The sequence below is a fragment of the Dissoconium aciculare genome (assembly GCF_010015565.1).
Source record: "Dissoconium aciculare CBS 342.82 unplaced genomic scaffold K489scaffold_2, whole genome shotgun sequence".
Lineage (NCBI taxonomy): Eukaryota > Fungi > Ascomycota > Dothideomycetes > Mycosphaerellales > Dissoconiaceae > Dissoconium > Dissoconium aciculare.
Genome location: NW_022984952.1, coordinates 1735063 through 1755016, shown reverse-complemented (window position 1 = coordinate 1755016; position 19954 = coordinate 1735063). Strand labels below are relative to the sequence as shown.

At 52.4% G+C, this 19954-nt stretch overlaps 9 protein-coding genes across 9 annotated transcripts; 4 read left to right on the top strand and 5 right to left on the bottom strand.

The window, feature by feature from the left end:
- Positions 1–13: 13 nt before the first annotated feature.
- On the bottom strand, positions 14–904 carry K489DRAFT_116459 (uncharacterized protein). Its single transcript, XM_033598940.1, has one exon. It carries the CDS (start codon positions 688–690, stop codon positions 160–162), a length of 531 nt encoding a protein of 176 aa, XP_033463499.1. The 5' UTR covers positions 691–904; the 3' UTR covers positions 14–159.
- A 2593-nt stretch (positions 905–3497) lies between these two features.
- K489DRAFT_312713 (TPR-like protein) lies at positions 3498–5540 on the bottom strand (the record flags this gene model as incomplete). The annotated part of the gene is made up of 1 exon (XM_033600885.1): positions 3498–5540. One exon carries the CDS (start codon positions 5538–5540, stop codon positions 3498–3500), a length of 2043 nt encoding a protein of 680 aa, XP_033463498.1.
- Positions 5541–6091: 551 nt separating this feature from the next.
- K489DRAFT_407197 (uncharacterized protein) lies at positions 6092–6595 on the top strand (the record flags this gene model as incomplete). Its single annotated transcript, XM_033607341.1, has 1 exon — positions 6092–6595. The coding sequence occupies one exon, from the start codon at positions 6092–6094 to the stop codon at positions 6593–6595; it is 504 nt and encodes a 167-aa protein (XP_033463497.1).
- Positions 6596–6625: 30 nt separating this feature from the next.
- Positions 6626–8587, bottom strand: K489DRAFT_407196 (uncharacterized protein; the record flags this gene model as incomplete). Its single annotated transcript, XM_033607340.1, has 1 exon — positions 6626–8587. The coding sequence occupies one exon, from the start codon at positions 8585–8587 to the stop codon at positions 6626–6628; it is 1962 nt and encodes a 653-aa protein (XP_033463496.1).
- A 428-nt stretch (positions 8588–9015) lies between these two features.
- K489DRAFT_376872 (RTA1-domain-containing protein) lies at positions 9016–10251 on the bottom strand. Its single transcript, XM_033604015.1, has 4 exons — positions 10011–10251; positions 9706–9948; positions 9152–9643; positions 9016–9093 (listed from the first exon to the last, which is right to left on the bottom strand). The coding sequence occupies exons 1-3, from the start codon at positions 10192–10194 to the stop codon at positions 9183–9185; spliced, it is 888 nt and encodes a 295-aa protein (XP_033463495.1). The 5' UTR covers positions 10195–10251; the 3' UTR covers positions 9016–9093; positions 9152–9182.
- A 411-nt stretch (positions 10252–10662) lies between these two features.
- K489DRAFT_376870 (uncharacterized protein) lies at positions 10663–12215 on the top strand. The gene is made up of 2 exons (XM_033604014.1): positions 10663–10862; positions 10948–12215. The coding sequence occupies exons 1-2, from the start codon at positions 10758–10760 to the stop codon at positions 12142–12144; spliced, it is 1302 nt and encodes a 433-aa protein (XP_033463494.1). The 5' UTR covers positions 10663–10757; the 3' UTR covers positions 12145–12215.
- Positions 12216–12506: 291 nt separating this feature from the next.
- On the top strand, positions 12507–13777 carry K489DRAFT_290353 (uncharacterized protein; the record flags this gene model as incomplete). Its single annotated transcript, XM_033600176.1, has 4 exons — positions 12507–12642; positions 12765–13061; positions 13114–13354; positions 13408–13777. Coding segments are annotated over 4 exons (1044 nt in total), but the record flags the coding sequence as incomplete, so codon positions are not given.
- An 814-nt stretch (positions 13778–14591) lies between these two features.
- K489DRAFT_311878 (ammonium transporter 1) lies at positions 14592–16335 on the bottom strand (the record flags this gene model as incomplete). The annotated part of the gene is made up of 3 exons (XM_033600814.1): positions 14592–15634; positions 15689–16104; positions 16166–16335. 3 exons carry the CDS (start codon positions 16333–16335, stop codon positions 14592–14594), a joined length of 1629 nt encoding a protein of 542 aa, XP_033463492.1.
- Positions 16336–19265: 2930 nt separating this feature from the next.
- Positions 19266–19705, top strand: K489DRAFT_376864 (uncharacterized protein). Its single transcript, XM_033604013.1, has one exon. The coding sequence runs from the start codon at positions 19433–19435 to the stop codon at positions 19604–19606; it is 174 nt and encodes a 57-aa protein (XP_033463491.1). The 5' UTR covers positions 19266–19432; the 3' UTR covers positions 19607–19705.
- The last annotated feature ends 249 nt before the right edge of the window (positions 19706–19954 follow it).

Genomic DNA, 19954 nt, shown 5'->3' with positions numbered 1-19954 from the left:
TGTCTAATGATGCTCCCACGCGCCTACCACTCTATTCGCACCCAGACTACCCACGTAGCCGTCTCCGGTAGAAATTGCCCAGAGACCCACGTTCTCAGGCGCCAGAGACCTAGAAAGGAAGCCGAAGATGGTTTTGTGCGAATCGCTGGTGTTTCCTGCCTAGTTCGATGCTGGCGTTATTTCGAGGTCGGCTACGTCAGCGACGCAGGTACGGGCGGGCTGCGGACAAAAAAGCTGTGTGGAGAAGAGTCGTTCCCACCGCTCAATAGCGCTATAACCACCAGCTGGCGGAGAAGAGGCAACACGATGCCGTCCAGGCGGTATGATGGTGTCGCTGGTGAAGACAAATGCGCTGAGCAGGTAGGACTGCCGAGCTGAGTAGAAAGCGCTCGGTGAGAGGTTGTGAGGAGGCGACGGAGGAATTGCTTTTGTTCTCCCTGTCGCTAGTAACGGTGGTGACAGCCCGTGTAGTGTAGCAGAGCAGCGTTTCTCGGCGGCGAGTAGATGAAGCGAGATACAGAGAAAGGAGGATGATTCACGAGCGGATATAATAAATGATGGAGATGCGAAGATGGACTGACTGTTTGAGTATATATGTGCGTGGGCAGTACATCTTGCCTGGGTATAATCATAACTATCCTTACCATTACCTCTCTCTTTTTTTTCTCCCTCGCCCGACCAGCCTGCCATCGTTGCTGCATGTCATGCTCACAGTACCGTAGTGGAGGTACACGGGCGACGGCGATCCACCAATATGCATCGATTGCCCACCGTTTGTGTGGATGATCTCGAGAGTCAAGACGACCTTGATGGAGGCACGCGACACACACCACGAAGAGAAAAATCCCACATGCGCAACCAGAATCTGGTTCGGACACGGTCAAGGCGATCATTGGGAGGTGAGAGACCCGTGTTCCGTTGTCGTCACCCACGCCCGATGGATCATGCGGCAGTCATTATTGGGGGAAAGAGGCACGAGAGGGTTTCAGGCCTTTAGAGCCCCCAGCACCAATGAGATCAGGCGGCGCGAGGCACGTTTCGCTTTGAACCGCGCTGGGAGGCTCACTGACCACTGCCATCAATTCCCTCCAACGCTCCTAATTATTCCATCCCGCCTTCATGTGCGATTCGTCATGCCGAGTAGTATATATCTTATGCTATGGAAAGAGATTCATCACGATCGAGGCAGGTCGCGGTTCCACGTACAGTATCCCACAATGTATTCTTGTGAATAATAACAACAACAATAACAACCACCACCACCACCATATCAAACGACAAGACAGGATGATACCAAGATACTTGATAATCATCCCGTATTGATCATGTCGGCGAGCATTGTTGCTGGGCGGGTCTTCTTAGGTGTCACGGTGTGTGTCTCTGTCCCCAGGTTTCTTCCCACCGCCCTCCATCACATCTACATGGAGGAGTGCAGCATGTATACGCTATACTACCTCACAAGGCACTTTTCATGAAACATACAATGCAGACCAACAACGTCCTCCTCCTCCTCCTCCTCCTCCTCCTGCTGGACGTCAGCCCTGCCTGATGGTTTTATTCGAGTACGCACCTAGGTATCCACCATATAATAAATACTTCAAGAATCGTCAAGCAAATTCCATGCCACCTCAGAATGCACGTCGACAGCCTCCTCTCCTTCGCCTGCGTTTGAAGACAGTCGCAACGGCGAATTCGTCACGAGCAAGTTTGTTCAACCACGTCCTTTGCGGTTCACTAGCAAATCTCCCTCATTGTCCTGCATGTATGAAACGTTGCCCAGGAAATGATTGAGCATACGCCAACCGCGATCATCTCACACACATATCCCGCCCCGCTTGTTCGCTCGTTCGCTTGCCCCACGTTCGAATGAGGGCTGAAATGTTCGAAGTTTGGCTCTCCCAACCGCCATCCCGTAATTAGGTGGTCAACACACATGAGGAGCACTGTGTTGTTGTATCATGACGACAGCAGATAACGACTGCTGATGCTGATGGTCGCCATGTTGCGGCATTAAAGGGAATGATGATGGCGCCTAAGAACAGGTAGTACAGTGAATAGCAACAGCTGGGTCCGTCATTCGCGATGTATCCTACATGTACCTACTACATGTACGAACCCCAAGGCAAGAACTAGAACAACAACATAGTCACGTATCACAAAATACACCTGCACACCTGTAGAGAGGTGAAGTAGTTTGTCTTCCTTAAGCTGGGGAAAAGCTACGAGTCGACAGCTACCGATAGCGATATAACGCCTAGCCCATGTGATCGTCTATTCACAACGTCCGACATTGCCCGCAAAATACCACTTTCCGAGGTCTTTTTCGTGGATGATGATCATCACCACCACCAATTCTTGGGTCTCGGACACGCTGGGAAGAAACGGCATGATGAGAGGAAGGAATGTAACCCATGACAGAACAAAAAGCAAATGCACCATTGCCTTCCCATCTTTCACTTCGAAAACAGAAATGCAAAAGTCCCTACCGGTCGGTCCACTTCATATAATAACATGCCACAAACATTACCGTCATGTCATCATCAATAAGAATCATGCAGCCACCTTTATCGTAGCACGTTTCGGATTCATCTCCTTCTTGTAGACCGCAACTTCCTCTCGTAATACGCCTTACGGCGTGGCTGACAGAGTGAGAGGGAGAAAGAGAGAAAGAGACACATGCGTGCGCGCAACATCACCGCCCGTCAAAGCGGTCTGCACGGCATCGGACCGCGAGGCGCCTGCAGAGAGCGGCACATGAGGGCAACGAGTGACATTACCATCATCGGCATTTCATTATTTGTTCGTTTGGTGAAGAAGACTGTATACACAAAAGTTTGTACCTATGCACGCCTGATGAGTGTGACGAGCGATGGTTGTGGATCGCAAAATGGATCGGTTGCTTCCCTGTCCGGTACACATTTGCACGAGAAAATGAAATGCGGTTATAATCCACGCCTTTTGCCAGGCCACGAGAACATATCATGACCGGTAGGATCGGCGTCATGATCATCGTTATTGCTATTATTGTTGTTGTTCCTCGTCGCTAGTGTTCAGAATTTCCAGCTTTGCGCTCGCGTGCTCACATTCACCAGTTATTAAGGCGAGTAGAGCTTGATGTCTGGCCGGTAAGCCGAGAATAGTAGCGTAGTGAGACAAGGGCACGCGACACCTCCTTCTCCCCTCCTTCCAGCGCGAATTTCCGGCCACACAGATGCACACATATCTCCACCCTTCCCGGGTTTCAGATCGGCCATGGTTGCGTTCGCTGGCGCCCACGCGCGCGCGTTGCAGATCTATCCTGTTGGCGGGAAGGATGATAGCAGTTTTGCACGAACTCAATTTGGCATCTCCGTGATCTTATCATATGCCGTGCTCGGGATCTAACGCTCGACCTCGCTCGGTTGGTCGTCTTCTCTTATGCGCAGATCAATCTAGGGGGGCAAAAATGACGCATAGGGCCAGTTTTTCCAACGCGAAGATCATCAGCGTTATTGACTTCACGATGCAGTCTCTGCCTGCCGTGCCTGCTCCTGCTTCCACTTCTGGGCCATCAGCATCAACTTGTTCACCCCCGCGCTGCTCTCGTTGTCCGCGGGGAAAACGTAATCGTAGTATTCCTCGAAGGAATCGTCGTCCAGCTTTCTCCGCTTCTTGACCTGGCGCGGCTGCTGCTTCGCGATGCGCTCCTGGTCCTCCGGTGTGCCGTGCGCCTCCTCGAAACTCTGCCATGCGTTGAGAATTTGCACGCGCTCGTCTGTGAGGGACCGATCGCGGTAGATCTTGTGTGCGCGCTCGAAGATCTTGCGGGCTCGCGCCTTGGCTGCATCGGAAATGGGCGCTGCTTCGGCCTCGTCTTCGGCCTCTTCGCCCTCGAAGCCTTCGGGAATGTTGATCTCGAAGTGCGCGTAGCTTGTCCAGACTTTGACGTGATCTGTTTTGGACAGCAGTCGTTCGTATAATGCCCGCGTACGATCGTATTCGCCCTCTTCCTCCTCAAAATCGATGAAAGCCTTCCAGACCAGCTCCGGCATATCAATTACATCTTGTTGCACTGCGAGGGAAAATATTGCCCTCGTCCGATCGAGATCTTCCAATCCTCTCTCGAGCTCTGCGAACTTGATCCAAGCTTGACTGTTTGATGAATCAAACTCGATCCATTTCTCGTACAGCGTTCGACACCGCGCAAATTCAAATAGCTTTAACTCAATATCGATGTACGCCCGGAAAAGGCGATTCTTCGGGCACATGCCAATGGCCATTCCCATCGTCTTTCTCGCCCGATCCAATTGTTGCTGACGGAGATGAAATTGCGCTTTCAGAATCCATATCTTTGCAAAGGTGAACTTCTTGTGCGGTATGATTTTGAGAGCCTGCTCGTAGACCTGCGCGGCGCGATCCAACTCCCTCGTCTCCAATTCTTCGTACATGGCGTAAAAGATCCAGAGATAAAGGTATCGCCGCCAATGTCGTTTTTCGTGACTGGGAGGAATCTGCGCAATCGCCCGCTCGTATACATCCCTCACACGCTCGGAATCTTGCCCGGTCTCCTCCAGTCTCGCATAATCAAACCATGTGTCGTAGTTTTTCGGGTTCTCCGTCACCTGCTCCTCGTACAATACCCTTCGCTTCGCCAACACCACATCCACGACACCCTCGCGGTCGCCGAATTGCTTCTCGAATGTCGTATATGATTTGTGCAGTGTCGCCGATTTCGATCGCGGCATTCGGTCCAGGGCATATTTGAAGATTGCTCGCGCCCGCTCAAATTCCTTGAGCTTTGCCTCGAATCGCGCATATGCGATGAACAGTTTCTCGTCCATGAACTCATCACCTAGCGTCTCGATCGCCATACCGAAGACCTCCCGTACCAGATCACTTGTCCCATTCTCTTCCTCAAATTTAGCCCACTTGAGCCAATTCTTGGCTTCGGGATGCACAATCGTAAATCTCTCGAAAATCGACCTCGCCCGATCAAATTCCCCATAACGCTTCTCCAACTTGATGTATGCGCCCCACGCCGCCTCATCCGGTTCCCACTGCATCCACCGCTCAAAGACCGCCCTCGTACCATTGATGTTCCCCAACATCTCCTCCATGTACACATACTTGTACCACAGCTTCGCCACGCGCGGTTGCACTGTTACCGCGCGATCCAGCACATTCCTCGCGTGCGCAATATTCCGCTCCTTCATCTCGCTCTCGATGTATCGAATCCACGTGGTGACATTGGTTGGCTCGACGTCCAGCGCACGCTCGAACACACTCCGCGCACGGCGGAACTCCTTCTGTTCCAGTTCCCATGCGGCATATCGGAACCAATTGCCCATGTTGATGCGATTGCGTCGGACATAGTCTTCAAATTCCTTGCGTTTCCGCCCTTGATACTCGTGGAGCTCTTCCAGGTCTGCAAATCGCTGGGTCGGTGCGACCACGCCCGTCTCTTGTCGATCCACGGCCTCGCGGAGCAGCTGTTCGGCGGAGATCTGTTGAGGCGCGGCGGCCTTGTTCTTGACCCGTGGAGGGCCGCGTGAGGACTCCATGATGTGTGCGTCGTGGAAGCGCAAGGCTTCTGGGACGTATGAGAGAAGTGATGGTCAAAGTCCAGAGATGTGATCTGAACTTTGGAATAATTATCAGACGCCAGTGGCTAGCGCGAGAAGCTGACGTGAACTTGTCGCTCTCACCAGTGGATGTGTTAAGGCTTAGGGTTGGGCTTACGCGCTCCTCGAACATCCCCGTACACTTACACTTTTACTGGACATGGCTACACACAGATTTTATTTGACGAACAAATCTGGATCGCTTCTTCGGGCACACACAGGCGGCATTGGAAAGATTTCACATTGGTATGAAGTACAGATGTGAATAATTTGATCTCTCTGCTCCCATATTTGAGTTCAACTTTAGCAGATACAAGCGGTGAAAGCGTTGTTGTTCGAGAACAATACAGGCGTGATAGAATTTGGCCTTGCAGCGTACTTGTTGGAGAAAACTCCATATCTACGCAAAGCATCATAACACAAGACCGGGCTCCTGATTTATTTTAAGTCCATAAGTGCTCGCAAATTAATTTACTCAATCGACCATCCACATGTCACGAACCGACTCTGAGCTCGACTATCGCCAGAGGCGACGACAGTGGAACCGTACACCCCTTTTGGACCTCTTCCCACGAATTCCGCCGGCAGCCCTGGAGCGCGTCTTGGACATTTGCATAAATCTCAACTTCACCTACAATACCTCCGAGAGCCGCTTCTGGAATGCGCGGCGGTATAGCAGCATTGTAGTCGCCCATGTTCGGCACTTTTATACCGACTACGATAAGCTTCTCAGCGTGGACCGGGAAGAGCGCTTTGCTGCACGGAAAAAGACCTCGGCTAAAGTGTGGAAGATTCTCCGCGATTGGTGTCCGTGGGACGAAGCCAACGAGGCTCTGGAGCGATGCTTTCAAGTGACCTTATTGAGGCCCGAGGAGCGTGGTCAGGAGTGGGATCCGATGGATATCGATGACGAAAGATTCTTCGTCACCACGATTGTTGAGCCCACAAACGTTGGCATCGACCTTGACGAGGGAGATCCAATGGATGTTGATTGAAGACTTCTGATATTGGAGGAACATGCTTATTCACGTCGCTCCTTCACTGCTCATAGTCCAGTCTTTGCTGTCGGTATGTGGGGGAGGATGCAACGGCGTGGGCTCATAATCCTCCTCACCCGTGGTAGATTTCTTCTGTGAGCTCGCCCCACTAGCTTCTTCCTCGGATGAGCTCGAGGAACTCGTCCGCGAAGAAGAAGACCTATCAGCATAACAATGCAGCAGGTTCGGGTCGGGCTTGTGGTGTAGCCAGATCTCGTCGAAATCCTCCGGGTTTCTGCCGCGTCGCTCATTCTCCCACCGAATGTAGCGTTGAAATAATTTCGGCGAGATCCTGTAAGCCCACTCGTGGCGAATGTTCAGTTTGAGAGCTGTATATTTCTCGTCCGGCTTAGCCATTTGGAAGGACTGGATCCGGGATAACGGGTTGAGATTCGATTCCAGCAGATTCTCATTCTTGTGCGAGCGATTGACCTGGGCAAGCTCCTCCGGTAGCACGTGGTTGAGGAATTCTAAACTCGCGCCGATATTGAGATCCAGTGCTCGTCGGGGATTGGCTACAGCTTTCAAGAGCAGCGAGCACAATTGGGGGAAGAGCAACGAGAAGTCCGATTGGGTGATGTGCACTGTACCTCGGAGGGTCATCAACCAGGCTGGCGCTGGCCCAGGCTCAGATTGTGCCTCCTCAATCAAAGCTCGCACAAGCTCAAAGTTTGACGGCCAATATGTGAAGGCTTCACTATTGATAGCAATGATGGGCTTTTGAATGCGGTGTTCTGGTGACTCGTCTTTTGGTTGTTTGAGACCTGCACCCCAAATATCATAGATGATACCTTGAGTCACGTAGTTGAAGCGATCGTCGTGGCGAAGAATCTCTACTGCGGTAGCAGCACCAAAGCTATGCCCGCAGATGGTAACGTTCTGTGTCTGAAAGCTGCCTTTCCATCTCGGCCATCTCACACCTTTGAGGCCATGCCGGCTAGAGGCTTTGTATCCCTCACAGCGGAGGTTTCTATCGGCTATGAGCTGTCCATTGCCTTTCTCAATCTCGCACATGACATGGTAGGCCTCCTCGATCTCAGCCGTCCTCAGATCGATCTGAGCTGCCCGCAGCTCCTGATCGACACCCTTCTCACTATGCGGAGATGTGTCTGATGGGTTGTACTTGGAGAAAACATAGTCTACGGATCGATAGCCCTGTTTGGCCTCCTCTGCTGTGTAGTCTACTGGCTCGCAATCCTCGGATTCGACCTTTGCTGCATATTTGGGACGATTGATGAAAGTTCGTGGACCACTGCCGTCCCGGTGCTCAACTGCACACACAACAAATCCGTGGCTGGCAAATTCTCCGCAGACGGAGCTATACATCGTCCGGGTACCTCCCAATCCGTGTGAGAAGAGGATCAATGGGAATACGGGAGCTTTAGGAGCCCCAGGAGGTTTGCAGCCGCTTGTGCTAGGCTCGCTGGGTGCTGGACAATTCTTTTTGTGCTTGACCCTGGTTCTCTTGACTTCGGTTTCGACCTGAGGTGCCCAGTATCGTGATACGGGAGGATTTCGTAGTGCCGGCAACTTGGTCCACATTGTAGGGAAAAAGATTGGCACAGCAAGATTGCCAACACCTCCAAATTTGCCGTAACCTTGGGCAATCTCCACCCTTGGTCGGCCAAGCCAGAGCTCACGCGAATATCGGGGATCATGTTTTTGAAGCCCGAAATCCTTCTCGGAGCAAGGGTAATAGACTGTCATGAGCACCGTCTCGAATTGGAGGCAGAGACGTCCGTCGCGTTTGATCTTCGAAAACGCGCGGCTACGTCGGACGGGCACCTCGATTTCCATGGTGCCAACCGGATAAGGTCCTGTGTACGACGGAAGCGCACGGCCAGGGAACAGAACATGGTCGCGGAGACCTCGCGGAGGGCGAGGCTTTGGCTTTTTGCCTTTAAGCCCTTTGGATGCAGTGAAGCCACGAAGGCTGGGATGATCCTGCATCTTGTCGGCGTGTCTGTAGGCTGCAGGACTTGGACGGGTGATCTATGCGAGCACTGGTGTTGATTGATGCGCAGTTGATTCCCGTGTCTGTATATTGAGCGTGTTCGGTTCAAGTGTATATGAGATTGACGCGGCGAGAGAATTATGTCAGGAGCCGGTCAGATCCGCGCGCGAATGTGCTGCTCGGACGCGTTCGAAAGGGGTCATTGAATTTGGGAGCACATCAAAACATAGCGACATCATAATGAGGTGTTGCGGTGTTATGATAATAAAACGGCGTTCACGGGATCGAGGCGGGATTTGAGGGAAGACACAATGACGTCGTGGGATTCTGCTAGTACAAGACAACAATCGGGTCTCGCTCGCGAATGCTTATCAAGTTTGCGCTAACATTGATTGGGGAAATCGCATAGCTGATTGGAGCGCGTACACGTGGATGGACCGAATTCCGGAGACCAAGGAAATCTACATTTAAATCATGACGGTGGACTCTGATGGGTCAAGGTCTGTCTTCGTCATTAACCTCACTCCCTTTTTGGAACACGCGCCGGAGGTTGTCCATACCGAAGTCAAATTCAAACATGTCGTCCTTTCTTCACCATCGTTGACCCGCCACGGGTCTGCCCGCTGTTCTGTTCGTGCCTGTCGATTTCTCCACTTCCGTCGCCGGATTACCCATATTTTCAAGTGATCCAGATGGATGCACAATAATGAAAATGATCATCACCATGATCATCAAAGCCGCGTCAAAGACGTACAGGAAGTATTCATGTCGCAGTAAGAAGCCGTTATTGCCCATGATGTATTCGACGACTCGGAATATCGATCGAACCATGATAAGTGATGAACTCGCATGGAGCGCGAGCAGTGCGGTGGTCAGTGGTCCGCTCCCAGACGATTTCAAATATTTGCTCGCTCGGCGATATTGTAGATCAAAGTTGATCGCGACGACGAGAAACAATCCGAAAAACAACACTTGCACGAAGAGACCTGCAATAATGATGTTCTCTCCGATTTTGAGGAGCTTCAGCGATCCTGCTGCTTGGATGCCACCGCCTATGATTGTGATGCTTAGCAATGGTTCATCGCCCAAGTTCGGAGTTTGTCATGTCATTTACCGCCCAATTGAACAAAAAAGCTTACGCAGTCGCCAATAACGAACAGCTTGGTGAGCCAGCGGGTTGGAACGATTGAATATTGCCCCGCATCTAGGCGATGAATGATTCTCCCCAAGGTCATGTAGATGGTAGCAGCGAAAAGGGCTGGCGCGATCAAGAGCAGAAGCGACTGTACGATATAGGGACCAAGTGCCCAAACGTCCTGCGCAGAGACTGCACGCCCGATATATCCGATGATCTCGACTACGATGTCTACGTTAGCTAATCATATGAGAAAGCATGCCGAGCGGGAAGCCGTCACATACATATTCCTCCGATGACAAAAGGTATGAAGAACCAAATTCGCTTGCGGACCATAATGAAGGTATGCCATATCGTCGCAACGGTGAAGAGGATGGCAAAGGCGATGGCTGCTCCAAGGTTGGGCTGATACCGATAAGGTACCCACGCATTGGGATCGTCCAGAGAAGGATGCCGAGCTGCTGACATGATGAACGAGTTTGAGAGAGCAATCTGATCACTAATCCGATTGATGCTCAATCGTAAGACAAGGCACGGCTCAAAGTAGTTGATTTGTGTTGTAGACTGCGAAGCTGCTCGAGTGCTTGCTTTTCGTTGAGGCTATTTACAATTATATATTCTTCCTCCTAGGTTTGAGCTGAACAACGACGACGTGATCATTGAGGCGCAGTGAGATCATTGCCAGAAGGCAACAATGATCCGACATGAGCTGATGCATGGTGTTGCGTCAATGCGGACCTTTCGAGCCGGAGGTTGCTTCCTACAGGAGTATCCGGGCTTTGCAGGATGAAATGCGAAATACGAAAACGTGGTACATCAGCACTAGGGCGGCATGCGCGTCTAGAAAGCCCTAGATGTTAATTTAAGCAGACCCGAGCTCTCCTAGCTTTCGTATTTCGCATTTCGCATATCGATATAGGACGACCATTTCCTCTCATTGACCACCGTATGTCTTGCGCAGCCGCCGACGAACCAAGCACCCACGCGCAGGCCGAACCGAAGTCTCGCGAACGCGAAATTCGAAGTCTGGCATGGCCGGGCAAGCTGCACCGAACACCTCAGCGCACACAGGTGAACGACGACCACATCGCAAATCGAGAGCTGGATGTCTAGAGTGTAGACGTCGTCGAATCAAGGCATGTCCAGAACATCCGACTTAAATGCTGCAAGATATGATGTCAGGAGCAAGTTCGATTGTGGTTGTTCTAACAAGCCGAACAGTGTACCGAAGATAAGCCTCAATGCAAGGCGTGCGTCCGACACAGCGTACCATGCGCATATCGTGAGGTGGTACCGCCGCGGAACACTACTGCCTCACATACTCACCCGACGCGGCGAACTATCGGCTCTCAATTGGAGTCTTCCCGATATTCGGCAACGAATGTTAGCTCGCCTTCAGGGTCCGTCGATCTGACAACCAGTACCCTCAGAAGCATTTCTGCGTATGCATCCGATGCTCCAGATGTCTTCGCCCAAGCCACCATAAGCGATCTTCGACTGCTTCATCATTGGACAAGTGTCACATGCGGAAGCCTGGGCGTATCTAAGACCGTAGAACATTGCTGGCGCCACGTCATCCCACGGATCGGGTTTGAGTACCCGTTTCTTCTGCATGCCCTGCTCAGCCTGGCAGCTCTTCATCTGGCACACCTTGGTGACGGCGCGAGTAATGATTTGACCTTGAGGGCTAGTCAGCATCACGCGTCAGCTGTTCGGGGCTTTTGTGAGTGCATTCAACAAATGCGGCCCGAAGCAGCCGAGGCCAGGTTTGCATGTGCTTCTACCCAGCTTCTTTATGTGTTCGGTATGTTTAGTAGCCGTGGCGATGATACTGCAATCGATGCTGGGATGTCCGATCGCCGCAGACGCTGTCTAGGGGAGGACTGGATCCCAATGGTTCGAGGGCTAGGTGCCATATTGAGCCCAGCTTACGACATCATCAGTGCTGGAGAGCTCGGAACCATGTTGACCATGGGCAACTGGCACACGCGCGACCTCGAGGCATTAGAGTACGAAGAGGACGCGCGGTTCCGAAGTCTGGCCGCCGCATGGCATGGCGACAGTGACGCAAAAGTCTACGATGACGCGCTGCTCGGGCTCAGAAAAGGCTTTGCTTTCATGCAACAATTCAAAGACGCGCAAGGAAATTTGACTTCAGCAGACACTGGAAATGGCTTCGCATCAGGTCCTACAGCATGGCTACATTCGGTGGGTGAGGTCTATTTTAGACTGCTGCGGCATCGACAACCACCAGCTCTCTTGATCTGGGCGCATTATGCAGTGCTGTTGCATGTGATTGATGATGTGTGGTTCATGAAGGGTTGGGCCTACGATACCGTCATTGTTGTCGACGACTTACTTGGGGATGCATGGGCGCGATGGATGAAATGGCCGAAGCACGTGTGTGGTGTCCTCTGACCATATAAGCGTCCTGACTGCGCATGATAAAAGCCGATATAAATTCACGGAATGATATGATGTTTTACGAGGACATGGCGCAGTTTGGTGCCGTGTGTGGTCCGGTTGAGGAGAAATGGAGCCCTTTCCCAGCTATTTTGGTACTGCTTCAGGGCGTGACGTAAACACGATCGACGCTTCCCGATTGAACTTCACATCGGCCCTAGAGCTCTTTCAGCTGCAAACGACCGCGACAGCCACGACCAGACACTTTGGACACCCGTCTCACAAGCGGTGGAGCTTATTTCTGAAGGGAATAGATCCGAGTGTTGCTATCATCGGTATTTTGGAGCTTCCACATCATGGCTGACACGTCAACACCATTTCCCGACAACCCAGAAGAATTCGACGATGACCCCCGAGTTTCGTACAACCGCGTCGCAGGACGCTACATGCTGGAGGCCGAAGATGGAGTTGAATGGGAGTGGATCGCCAACCGCTGGACACAAACGGCACGTCGTCCCTAACTGATCCGTCCCAAGCGTGATCGATCCTGCACGAGAATGGCACCTACAGCAGGTACGCACGAGAAGCCAGCGGGACGCAAGCCTAACAAGTCCGACCATGACAGATGGATGAAGCGCTCCTCAAGCAGCAAGCTGAGGTCTACAAAGTCGCTGGCGTTGATGAATCGGAGGAGAACAAACCCGCGGCAAAGAAGCGCAAGAGGGCGGACGCCAAACCGCATGTAAAAGAGAGGGCAGCTCGTGAGAACACAGCTATATATGTGACTCAGCTACCCGAGGGCGTCACGGAGGCAGCATTGGCGGATTTCTTTGGACGCTGCGGGCTCATTGCCGAGAGCGTGGATAGCAACAAGCCACGCATCAAGCTATACTATAACGACGACGGGTCTTTCAAGGGTGACGCACTGATCGGTACGTCCATGGAGGCCGCAAGAATGGGCAAAGGACTTGCTGACCTTGCCAGTCTTCTTCCGACCGGAATCTGTCAAACTGGCGGTGGATCTATACGACGACTCCGTGTTCCCCACGACACGCGGCAACAACAACACGCACATGCGCATCCATCCGGCCGACGAAAGCTACAAGAGACACAAAGATGACCTTCCGCAGGAGACCAAGCCAGCGCCCTCTGCGAAAGGTCAACGCGGTGGAGCGAGTAACTACGATCGGGAAAAGGCCAAGAGAAAGAAGGAAGAAATGAACGAGTACGTTCAAAACTTGAACGAACGGATTTTTCATTTGCTGACGTATAACCTAGTCGTCTTATGGATTGGGGCGAAGGCGACCCTTCAGCAGTCTACGGAGACCGCGATCGCTGGGAAGACCGGCTCGTCATCATCAAAGAAGTCTTCACACAGGCCTCCATCAAGCAAGCGATCATCGATGGAGACGACGACTACCTTCAAGACATCCACGAGGACATGAAGGAAGAAGCCGAGAAATTCGGCGAAGTCACGGACGTCGTTGTCTACGATCTTGAGGACCCCGGCGTCGTCACGGTCAATTTCAGGTCGGCTGATGCGGCCGAGGCCTGCATCAAGGTCTTCGATGGCCGAAACTATGACGGCCGGAAGCTCAAGGCGTATACGTCGGATGAGCCGGAAGTATTTCACAAGTCGAAAGCGAAGAGCGCTGCCGCGCCGGGAAAACCGTCGACGGCTGAAGCCAGCGGCGAGAAATGAAACTGCGATCTCGTGTCGGCAAGAAGGGCATTCCATAATCAATGCGGAACTCGTACTGTTCTGTAAGAAGCCGTCGGGAGAGTTTAGATTCAGAATTCTACCACGCGCGTGATAGCATTTCACCAAAAAGTAAAAATCTACATTTATCTTTCCTGCATCTATCTGTGTAGGACTGTACATGTGCTCCGAAGAGCGAGAGGGATGGGAAAAAGACCGTCGTCGAGAGCACATCGTCATTTTCGCGTGCTCGAGATCCAATCCCCCGTCTGCGACGGCGGAACCCCTCGCCGCCAAAACCCGTCGGCCGTGAGAAGCGTTTTCCGCGTGACATTGATTCCAAGATATGGCCCCGAGGTTGTCCCAGCGGTCTAACATGTTGCATTCGCCGATGCAGAGGCATGCTCATTAATGCCTGCAAGGGAAAGACGCCCATTGAACGCCGGTATGATGAGAAGAAAGTTGCCGCCGTGGGGTTTGCGTTTCGTTTCGAGATAGGAAAAGGACTGTGGAGGAAGCGGCTGCTCGGAGTTATGAGGGGGTGCATGCAGAGCATGGAGTAAGTAGCCTGGAAATGTTATTCCGAATGTTGTTCGTGGTACCTGATGATCCCACGTTGCTGCGCTGGTATAATTTGAGGCGCGTTTGTCTCGGCAGAGGTCAGCAGGTCGGATTCTGTGCACTACGACCTCGGCGGCGAGATGGATGGAAAGTCTGGCTGTGAGACTGTGATGTGTGTCCGCAGAGGAAATCTTATTTCCGCTCATATAGCAGCAGGACCGAGACTCCTGGGCTGTGTGACTGTTGTGTTGTCCATAGACGAGGCATTGTGGTAGTGACCATGGTGATGATGTTGTTGCGAGTATTCCATCGAAGCAACCGAGTCGCGGGTCAGCTTCCGCATCTGGAAGAAGTTGTTCTTCTCCGGCTTCATGGCGACCTGGCTATTGGTCTGCTGACTCCGGTTATCGTCATCGTCCTCGTCGAAGCCTTCCTGGCCGTCAATTCCCGCAGGCTTAACATCGCGCACGAGTTCGACATAATCATAAGCAAACTCGCCGATCTCCACGTCGTCAATCCCTAGCTCCTCTTCCTCGGCAGTGGCGCGGAGGCGGAGAGCAGGAAAGAAGCGGGCGAGGAAGGAGATGGCGATGAGAATGAGGGTGGTCATGACGAAGCTGTACGACATGCCCGCGATACTGTCCGCTAGCTGATAAGCAAGCAGGATCCAGTGGCCATTGACCCAACCGCCCTGGATGACAGTGACTCCATCAAGGTGAGCGATGTAGTCTGCTGCGAAGAATCCGGTACATATATTTCCGATGAAGCCACCGACAGCATGGACAGCGAAAATATCGAGCGCATCGTCGGCTTGAATCCAGTATTTCAATTGCGTAGCGAAATTGCATCCAACGCCGGCGACGATACCGAAGATGACGGCTGACCATGGAGGCACGTAGCCAGATCCGGGAGTTATTGCGACCAGGCCGGCGACGACACCAGAGCAGAAGCCGACAGTTGACCATTTCTTCTCGAGACGATAATCGACCAGGCACCAAGTGATGCCACCCACGCATGCCGCAATGTTGGTGACTACAGCAGCCATAATGGCACGCACGTTCGCACCAAGGGCAGATCCAGCATTGAAACCAAACCAGCCGACCCACAGAAAGACGGTGCCGATGACGATGTGGGTGACGTTGTGTGGTCGATAGTTGAGCGCTTGTGTGCCATGGCCAGCTCGTTTGCCCAGGATGTACGAGTAAGCCAGAGCAGCGGTTCCGGAGGCAATGTGCACCGGTGTACCTGTGACGTTTCATCAATATCCTGGCGGAGATCAGGCGATAAAGTAGGACTTACCTCCAGCAAAATCAAGGCCACCCATGCGGTTAGACCATCCGGTGGGATTCCATGTCCAGCACGCGAGAGGGTCGTAGACAAGCGTGGTCCAAACAAACATGAAAATGACGCAGGGCAGGATCCTTCCACGCTCAGCGACAGCACCCACAGCCAACGCCACGGTGATCGCTGCGAACATCCCTTGGTATACGGCATACATGATGTCGGGAATGGAGTTGCTGGCGATGCTCGGCCGGGCGAGCACATTCATATATCCGAAGTTTTCTAGGTTTCCGATGAAGCGGCCTGAGCTGTGAGAGAATGCCAAAGAGTAACCCCAGAAGAACCATTGAAAGTTGACGACCGCCGCAGCCATGATGGACAGCCATATTAATGAAAGTGCAGATTTGCGGCGTGCAAGTCCTGAGTAGAAGAATCTGGTGAAATAAATCAGTTAGAGCACTGCATCATTGAAGAAATGTGTCGTGCAACACATACCCAACACCAGGAATCATCAACAGCACCAACGCCGTCGACGTGAGCATCCACGCGATATCGCCGGCTTGATAGTAGACATTGAGGTTCTCGGTCAGCGAGTTGCCGCCAGTGGCTATGGTGCCATTGTATGGTATTAATGGAACATATGGCAATGAATTGGGTGAGTCCATGTTGAGGTCGAGTTGTTGTGACATGATGATTGTGAAGGTCACAGTACGTCGGTGGCTTTTTCTGTCAAGCAGCGGCGTCGTGGCACTTTATGAACTCAAGTGCTCGCCGACGTCTCTACGGTTGATCTGCAGGCTGAACCGCTCTGATGAAGCGTCTTTGCCCGATCGCTGCTGCGTCAACGGAATCACATGAAAGCCATGAAAGAGAGGACGTTATTTCCCGGCCTCGTCGTCCTCGTCCGAGATATCTGCGGCGGTGACAGATGTTTGGCAGAGACGTTGACTGCCTTCCTGGCGTGCGTATAGGCAGAATGCCGTCCGGCGCCGGATGGTAAGCCAGACGTGCCACAGTAGACGTTGAGTGGATATCCTGGGCCGGAGGACTCCCGAACCGTTAAACCGAAGGGATCGAGGGTCAACCCTGCACGTTGTTTATGCAACAGCGACGATGCTGATAATAAGAACAATGGTACTGAGGAGGGTGTACAAAAAAGTGAATATAATCTCCCGTTGGAATAGAGCGCCTGCTGGGAAGTGGGCAGAATATTGTATGGAACCGGTCGTTGTCGATGTGAGTGGGGCTATCGGTTTGAAGTCCGTGGTCGCTGGATGTGAGGATTTCTAGTTTATGATAGTACGATAAAGGAATGTCGACGGCGGGTCATCCAAGCATCCAAAAAGAAAAAGCTCCCAGGCGCTACCAAAAAAAGGTCGTTCGAAGGCGAAAGCTGTTGTGGAGGAGCGGGTCGTGAGGTGGAATTATCGGGGTTTATTAGTAGTAGAAATCGTCCATCATCCAGTATCATGACATGGTGGTGAGTAGACGGGAACTCCAAGAGATAAGGCGATAGTAGCGAGCGAGAGAAGCGCACGTCGGTCTGCCACAATTTCAGAGTGTTGGTCAATACCGACTGTACGAGCAGACGTTGTGAGGATTCTCGTTTGTTCGGATGCCCTTATCTTTCCTCCTCCTCCACCCCTGCGCGCGGCGCCCGCCATTGGCGTTTCGAGACCACACCCATTGCAACCACCACTACGCCCACAGACACACAGACACACGCACGCGACCTGCTTGTTACACAGTGATCCCCTACACTGCATGCGTGTTCAGCATCGCATGTTTTCTATCGACCTCCTTGGACTTTACCACACAGCGCCAACGATGTGGCTAGAGCGGTGCGGAATAGTCCTCTATGCTCGCCTCCATGTACTTGATATAAATCTGGTTTGCTCCTCCAGCGTGCATTCGCCGCATTTTGTGCATGGCCGGATCCGTGTCAACTCCGCGTAAGCGTGGGTGCATGAGTGAGGCGGAAGCCCGGGGAAGGACACGTGAGGCGAGAGAGGCACAGTTCGTGTGGGAGATTGTAAAACTCCACCTTCTCCCTCCCATCCATCTGCAGCAGCGGGACAACTTGAGGGCAGGAGAATGCAGGGCACCGCAAGCCAACTGATAAGACAAATTGTCCGCGTTGTTGTTGGCAGCTTCGAACGAATCACGTTGCGAGCTTGTTTAGACTTTCAACGGGTCCCGAGGCGGGACCGCAAAGCGTGTCAAGCTTCCCCGATCTGGCTACGCTGGACCTTCCATCCGTTCTCTCGGTTCTTCGCTTGTGTCTCAAAATTGCTGAGAACTCGAGCACAATGCTCAACTTTGTCGATGGTGAGACACTTCGACAGAGAGACGCATTGCTCATGCAGAACATAATTTCGCACTTGCAGCATGCTTCGCAGTATGCATTGATAAGCGGCACGAGGGGGAAAGCATAACGTTGGCGTGTCGTGACGCGCACAGGCGCTGTACCTGTCGATCGCGCAGTTGAATGTACCGTCGACCTCCTGCCGACCACCAGCATTATCAACACAGCGTGTGGACCATTTGCAGCGATGACGAGAAATGCTGTTGGATGCTCGCTGCGATTATGGCTGGTGGACAGAACTCTTGCGAGGGCGCAAGCGGTTTCTAAATTCAGATGTTGGCGGAAGGCCAGAAAGATCCAAGGATTCACTACTCTGATCCGTGTTTCGAACCCCCAATTGCCCTAACGATGGATCTGAAAATATATCGCCGGATCGTTATGCCCCGGACAATTTGGTTCCGGCGTGTGGAGCACAAGCTTGGGTTGGCGTTTCCGCTTCCTCCGAGATAGCCCTCCTCTTGATAGCATGTTGAGAAACGGGCTGTATCGTTGGTAGCCTTCTGCGTATGCTGTCGGACAGATGTCTTCCTGGCGCGGAAGTGTACGTACCACTTTACTTGAGACGAAGAAGATCTGGTTCAGTGAATTGTGCTTTGTGCAGGAAGTGGTGTAGTCCCATGCTTGTACGGCAAGTCTCGCGCCGACGGGATCGTACGTGCCTGACGAGGGCCCATCCTAGCTGCTATGTTCGCATGGCCGTCAGCATGTCGTCAGTACATCACTTGGCGTTGACGTCTGCAAATCAGTCAAACAGACTCGAGCTTCTGTGGTCATGTCGACATTTACTGACTTCCAGAGCATGTCATCCTTCTTGACTGAGTCATGTAAGTCCCGAGCACAGGGCTCTGTGTCATGCCACTCAGGAGTCCGTAGATGGACTATTCCGCTCCTGTTGAGATGTACATTGAATGGACAACAGGCCTGCACTCGCCTTCAGGTCTCTGCAACGATTGCCTTTGACCAGAGCACACGTCTGCCCGGCTTAGCTGGAACTCGAGTCGTATGATGCTCGATGTGGTATCACAATCATTTCTTGTACATGTGTGCCAAGGTTCCAGCCTTTGTTCCTGAGCCAGCATCGTCCAAAACTTGCGGACCGTCATTGCTCCATCGTTGCGACTTAAGAACGCCGGTTGCTCTAACGATACAGGTCAGAGATCCGGACAGACCAGCTCACAAGGCAGCAGAATACGAGATGCAAGTGTAGCTTGTTTTGACCGCTGAAGAACTCCCAGATATCCGAGGCTCGGCAACGAGCACTATTGACGAGCAAGCCCCAGGAAGTCACCACTCACTATCTTGTGCAAAGCGATACGAGGTCGTGAGCGGCGGACCTCCAAGCTGGAAAATCTAGATCGGCACCAGGTTATGCGGAAAGAACGAAGACCGCGGTCGCCATGACGCAGACGGATCCTGAAGAGCTTGACATCGTCCGTTGTCAGAATATTGAACACGTGTTAGAGATGCTGTTCATGTCACAAACGCCAAGATTGTTGTGTTGTCCGATGGGACGGCGTGACACGGCGCGGAGAACAAACAAACCAACTCTCTCTGAACATTGCTTGGTGTGATGGTGACGGTTGACTGGTGAAAGGAAAGAAAACGAAACAGGGCGGGGCTAAGGATGATCACTGCAGTGTAATAAACACCTAGCCTCGGAATCTTGGAACTTCGAGAGTCTCTCAATGCAGCGGATTCCACCACGCACAAACCTTGGAAGTCTTGTGTAATATCGATTCCGGACCCGTCTTGGTATAGCCTCGTGCATCATGAGCGCGTCAACTGCGGGTAATGGGAGTTTCGCCGAAGAGAGTCGGAGTCTCATTCCAAGTTGCCACCAGCGCGCTGGAGGGGAGCAGCAACAAGATGGATGCAGGTGCCCAGTGTTTTCGGAGGTTGCAGGTGACATGAGATGCAGT